At 42.6% G+C, this 6,000-nt stretch overlaps 1 protein-coding gene across 5 annotated transcripts in view; it reads right to left on the bottom strand.

Annotated features, from left to right (window-relative positions):
* Window positions 1–703: 703 nt before the first annotated feature.
* PWWP3A (PWWP domain containing 3A, DNA repair factor) overlaps window positions 704–6,000 on the bottom strand; it is a 60,155-nt gene continuing 54,858 nt past the window's right edge. For all 5 annotated transcript variants that reach the window (XM_068234000.1, XM_068233998.1, XM_068233999.1 and 2 more), the window contains 4 exons: window positions 3,957–4,007; window positions 3,431–3,861; window positions 1,622–1,710; window positions 704–1,534 (listed from right to left, as the gene is read on the bottom strand). In XM_068234000.1, the coding sequence (XP_068090101.1) occupies window positions 1,459–1,534; window positions 1,622–1,710; window positions 3,431–3,861; window positions 3,957–4,007 (647 nt within the window). In that variant the 3' untranslated portion in view covers window positions 704–1,458. The remainder of the gene's footprint in view (window positions 1,535–1,621; window positions 1,711–3,430; window positions 3,862–3,956; window positions 4,008–6,000) is intronic.

Raw genomic sequence — 6,000 nt, 5'->3', positions numbered from 1 at the left:
GGCGCAGTTCTCGGATGCCACCTCCGCCGCCAGGTCCTACGTTCCTGTGAAGGGGAAAAGAAAACATTAGTGGCATTGTCCCCCTCTCCTGCCGCGATCCGCTCGACGCTGCCACTCACGGAAAGCCGCCGCCGCCCCCTCCGCCGCTACACGCCGAGCGTCCATCCTCTTGCCCTCCTACTTCCTGTTTACATCACGTGCAGCCGCGTCATGCGTAGCCCGAGCGCAACGCGGCTGGGGCTACGCATGACGCGGCTGCACGTGATGTAAACAGGAAGTAGGAGGGCAAGAGGATGGACGCTCGGCGTGTAGCGGCGGAGGGGGCGGCGGCGGCTTTCCGTGAGTGGCAGCGTCGAGCGGATCGCGGCAGGAGAGGGGGACAATGCCACTAATGTTTTCTTTTCCCCTTCACAGGAGCGGAGGACCTGGCGGCGGAGGTGGCATCCGAGAACTGCGCCTGAGGAGGTGAAGAGGATCGCGGCTGAAGCGAGGGGAAGAGGAGCATGGCGGCAAGATGGGTAAGCGCTTCCCTGCGCACTCTGCAACATTTTTTTGGGTGCATTTGGCATATAAGACACACCCAATTTTTCCCCCCTGTTTTGGGGAAGAAAAAGTGCGTCTTATATGCCGAAAAATACGGTAAATAAACTGACTTCAGTTCAGCTTATCCTATTGTTGGCACAAAGCCAAAATATGCGACATGTAAAGAATAAACAAAAATATTTATTTTGGTGACCAGTAACAAAATACTACAAATCATGCCTGGGGCAGTAAAAACTACTGTCACAACCATAAAGGAGTCCAAAAAATATCAAAAGTATAAAATGATGTTGAGTGAGAAGATTGTGCAAACAACAGATTTTCTTAGTCTTTGTATTTAATCCTGATGAGTCCAGTTGCTTTAGCCAGGACTTCCAGCCGGAGGCTGACGTTTAACATTATTAGCAGTGCAGTTTAGCATAAGGGGGTTTAGTATCTTCATGATCCAGGTTATGGTAGTTCATTCTGGGCTGAAGCGTTTGTCCAAGTAATTCAAATGAATAAAGTACAAGTATGAACATGAATTATCTATGGCCAGAAGGCATCACATAAAAAAGTGATTAACAATTTGCAGCCAAGAAAGTTTTGCATCCCCAGATTTTCCCTGCATTTCTTTCAGAATTAGTCTGGACCTCTGGTTAGTCAACCTGGGTACCACCATTATTTCCCCAGTGTTTTTATGAATTAATGATACAGCAATATATAAAAAAGAAGGAGTGGCACAACAGGGAAGATTAAGGTATTAGAAAATAAGGAAGCCCGAAATGCATTAGTTTGCTGGCAGCTCCTTTTCTTCCTCCAACGATACACTGAATAGCAGATTAATGACAATAAACCATGTAAGCCATAAGCTGGTTCTGTATTGTGTTCCCGATGAAGAGAGATGGAAGTGTTGGAATTTTCACATAAGTCTAGCTCTCATGTAGAGTGCAGATGTTTCGCAAGCCTGGCTTTTTTCTTATCCAAAATTCGTTCCTCAAAGAGTTTTCTTTCTCTACAGTAAAGGAAAACATTAGACTACAGTATGTTAACAGTTTTAAAGCAGAATCGCCATCATTATAGGATAAAAGATGCTGGTTACCTCTTACTGAGCAAAGGTCCGTCTAAAAATTTCTTTTCTGCATTTTCATAACTAATATTATTTGTAGCAGATATAGCATAAACCACAGCCTGAAAAACAAGTGAGCAACATTTAAAAAAGAAATTTACACACACACACACACACACACACACCAAACTGTTACGATAATCTTCATTGATTAAAACAGCATGAATATGTGCCAATGAAATCACAGTGGAACCATCATTGTACAAAATTATCACCATGGATAAGCCAACTTTTTTTTTTTTTTTAATAACAAATGTGTGGAGGAGGGCTTAGCCGTAGGCAATATAACATTGCGGGCCTATGCAGAGTGCACATTGGGAGTGTACTGAAGATCATAGCTACCCGTCATGTCTCCCCGGCAGCGTTGTACTCTTTGCTAGAGTTCTAGACTCATGGGGCCATATGCAATTCACTTTTTCACCTGAGTTTTCTCCTACAAGAAAAATTTTCATCTGCGATTTAAAATTACATTTTAGCACTTTGCAATGGAAAAAGTTTCAAAATGTGCAGAAAAAAAAAAAAAAAAAAAGTACTATCAAAATTATTTTGAGCATTTTTTTTTTTTTTTTGGTTGGTGATGGTTTAAAAGTCATTGGCCTCAATTCACTAAGATCCTGCTAGAGATAATAAGGCAAGAGAAAACTTACCTCCACATAAGAGAGAGTTATCTTACCTCTTCATTCCTTAAGTTACCTCCTCTGTACTTATTTTACCTCCTCTGTAGTTAATTTACCTCCTCTGTAGTTATTTTCACATGCAGTTAATAAACAGCCTGTCTTTAACTCTGTAGTTATTTTAAGGATTGAAGAGTTAACTTAAAGACAGAAGAGTTAACTTTAGGTTTGCCTGAGGTTAAATGTTTCCAGAATACTACATGCCTTATCACCATGGTAACAACTCTAGAAGAGTTATTAAAGACAGGAGATAAGCTTAGTGAATTGAGGCCATAGTATTGACAAGTTTAAAAATATCACCTAGGAGAAAACTCAGGTGAAAAATGGAATTGCATATGGGTTACTGTGGTCAAATGACAGTAAAACTGGAGCTCTAGCAGCAAGGTATGAGGCTGCAAGTAACTTACAGCTAGAGTTCCAGTCTAACGGTCATGTGACCGCAGTGAGCCTGGGGCCCTAGTGGAAAGTGTGACGCTGCCAGGATGACTGGGGCGAGGGCAGGTAGCTATAGTCTCTGGTATGCTACCAACACCCACTTTGCCGTGGGACGTACTTGAGTCAGCCCATCAGCAGGTCACTGATTCTGGATATCTTGTGATGTGGCCTGATAAGAAGGGTGACAGAAGACATTTGGCTAGATAAATACAGGTAGTCTTGGCCTAATGCAGAGCAGGGATTGTTTGGGTGGAGTTTTACTTTGTGGTATATGTTAAACACAGTTTCTATTTTTGTAACCCAGATAACAGACAGTAAGAAGCTTGACGCAAGTCTAGTTATATAGATTTGACTGAAAAAAAAACACATACACACATACAGTTAAGGTCCATCAATATTTGGACAGAATTAACTTTTTTCGAATTTTGGTTCTGCACTTTAGAACAATGAATTTTAAAGGTCTCTGTCCAAATATCTGTGGTCCTAATTGTGTAACTTTTATTGAATAAAAAACGGAGGCAATTGCTGTTTACATGGTTGCCATGTCTTGGCTTTCATGTCTGTCACTTACATGAAAGATGGATTATGCCAGTGAAGACATAAAACTCAAATGGCTTAGCATTCTGAAAGATTCCCTATCTCAGTATTAATAGAATATAGAATTAAACTGTACCTCTGGAAGCATCACTTCAAGAATGAATTTCGTTTGATCTCCATTCATTAGCTTTTTTGATTCCCTGCTCATGTTGTCACACAGTGACTGAAGATAGCTCACCACCACCTCCACTTGGGCTTCATCTTCAATATAGGTTTCCAGGACGTCCACACTGCCGTTTGATGACTGGAACCTCAACAACCACTGGGACTTTCTCTTCCCTGCAAGGATATCCCTGAGATGACTTTCTGCTTGCTTGGCTGTCACAATACAATCCACTAGCTTCTCATTTGCCCGATCTCTGGATGCCCGTGCACGGTCTGGGAGCACCTTATTGCTCACCAGGATGTTAGTAGTGTCAGGACCATTTGGTGGTGGGTCACAATTTTTTGAACATACTGAAGGAAAGTTTAGCTTTACTTTACCATATTCCCTTCGTACTGGCAGGCCTAGAAAAAAAAATCAATTTATCTCTCCGCCATTGATTTTTTGTAATTGTAAAGTTTAGCTTGAGAAATATAACAGGAAAATTAAAACTGCTTACTGATTGCTGCGGTGCAGTAGTCATAAAAACTATCAGTAAATGAGCCACAGCCTGCAATAAAATGAAGGTAGATAGACAACCTGTGAGTCACAGCAACCAAAAGAAAAACAAATTACACAATTAAACTAGTAGGTGTAGTTAAAGTCAATGGGAATCGTTCCTGAAAAAAAAAAAAAAAAGCCTGATACTTACCTAAGGAGAGGGAAGGCTCTGGGTCCTATAGAGCATTCCCGCTCCATTCCGGTCACCTCCGTTAAGCGCTGGCTGTCTGCTTTCAATCTCCCCGCTGCGGGGGACTTCGAAAGTCTTTGGGAGCAGAGTCCTCCCGAAGACAAGCTCCATACTGCGCACGAAGTCTCCCTTCGGCGGCGGAGACAGCAGTATTTGACCAAATTGGTTGAATACTGCAACGGGGGAGCCAGCGCTGGAACGGTGGCTGGGAGAGGAGTGGGAAGGCTCTCTATAGGACCCACAATCTTCCCTCTCAAGTATCTGGCTTTTTTTTTTTTCCAGGAACGATTCCCATTGATTTTAAAGATCAGGCAACACAACTTTGGGCTCAAACCAATTCACTTTATCTCCTAAGTTTTCGCCTAAGAGAATTCTCATCTTTCGTTTAAAGTAAGTTTTCAGCACTCTGCAATTGTAAAAATACCAAAAGTAGGCAAAGAAGTTTTGTCTTGCTTGCTGGTGGCTTAAAATGCATTTTTATTAATAATATGTGAAAAGATCACCTAGAAGAAAAATACTTAGGAGAAAAAGTGAATTGGATCAGGCCATTTATGACACATTATACATTGGGGGCAGCGGCGGTGCAGAATTAGCAGATTCCCTTAAGATTTCATGCTGAAATCGGACCGAAATCGGCCTGTAATGAGCAGAATCAACAAAAAACAAATTAATCTCTAATCAGATCTCGTATTTGATTAGAGATAAATTTGTCTCTTTTTCAAATCTACCCATAATTATCAGGTCTATGGGCACCTTTACTCAGTATGCCAATCGCACAATGGAAACAACCAAACTTTTTTTCTCTCCAAAACAACCCCAGACCACAACACTTCCTATTCCATGACTGGCCAACGGTATGGCCCTTCTGCTAACATCTCCTGTCCCCCTCTTTCACCATGAATTAAGAAACTAAGTATAAACTGAAAAAAAAAAAATATGGTGCAATATCCTGAATGTTGTGAGTTTCTGTGCATACACATGTCCCTCATGTCTGAAAGCTATCAGGATAGCAGGAATGTATTATGCTTGGTTTACACCATACATTTTTCTGTTAGATTTACCTGCCAGACAGATAAAGTTCAACATGTTGGAAATGTATCTATCTGCCGAGCAATTAGGCATGGTTCTACTCAGCAGGAGATAAACAGAAGACAATGCACCAGAGATAATGACCATTCTCTACAGAAAATAATCTAATTATGCATTCGAACAGGAAATCTAACAGAAAAGTCTAACAGAAGAATCTAACAGAAAATTGTATGGTGTAAACCCAGCATTATGCTGGGCATACACGGATGCAATTATGCGCCGGATCGAGCCGATGGCTCGATGCCGGCGCATCCCCGCCGGCGCTCCTTATCAGCCGCTCGATTCCCCGCTATTGTCCGCCGGCGGGGAATCTATCCGGCAGGTCATCGGACCTGTCGGATATTATCAATCGAGCCAATAACGGCTCGATTGATAAGGAAAAGAAACTGTGTATGCCCAGCATTAGAGAGATACTTAAAATGAAGATTAGCCATACTGATGGTATGTTTAGGCATATACAGATTCAGACAGGTTATGCTTAAGGTGCGTACACACGCACGACAGCAGCCAACGACGGGTCCGTCGGCACCTCCCGCTGGGCGGGTTTTCAGCAGACTGTAGTGCAAGTGTACGCACTGTCGGTGGACCGATAAGGCTGTTCCTGAACGATCCGCCGGGCAGATCGTTCAGGAACAGCCTTATCAGTCTGCCGAAAGTGCATACACACGCACTACAGTCTGCTGAAAACCCGCCCAGAGGGAGGTGCCGACGGACCCGTCGTTGG

The sequence above is a fragment of the Hyperolius riggenbachi genome, chromosome 1, assembly GCF_040937935.1.
Source record: "Hyperolius riggenbachi isolate aHypRig1 chromosome 1, aHypRig1.pri, whole genome shotgun sequence".
In the NCBI taxonomy this organism is placed as follows: domain Eukaryota; kingdom Metazoa; phylum Chordata; class Amphibia; order Anura; family Hyperoliidae; genus Hyperolius; species Hyperolius riggenbachi.
Note: the sequence above shows the minus strand (reverse complement) of the source record. Positions and strands in the feature narration are given on the sequence as shown.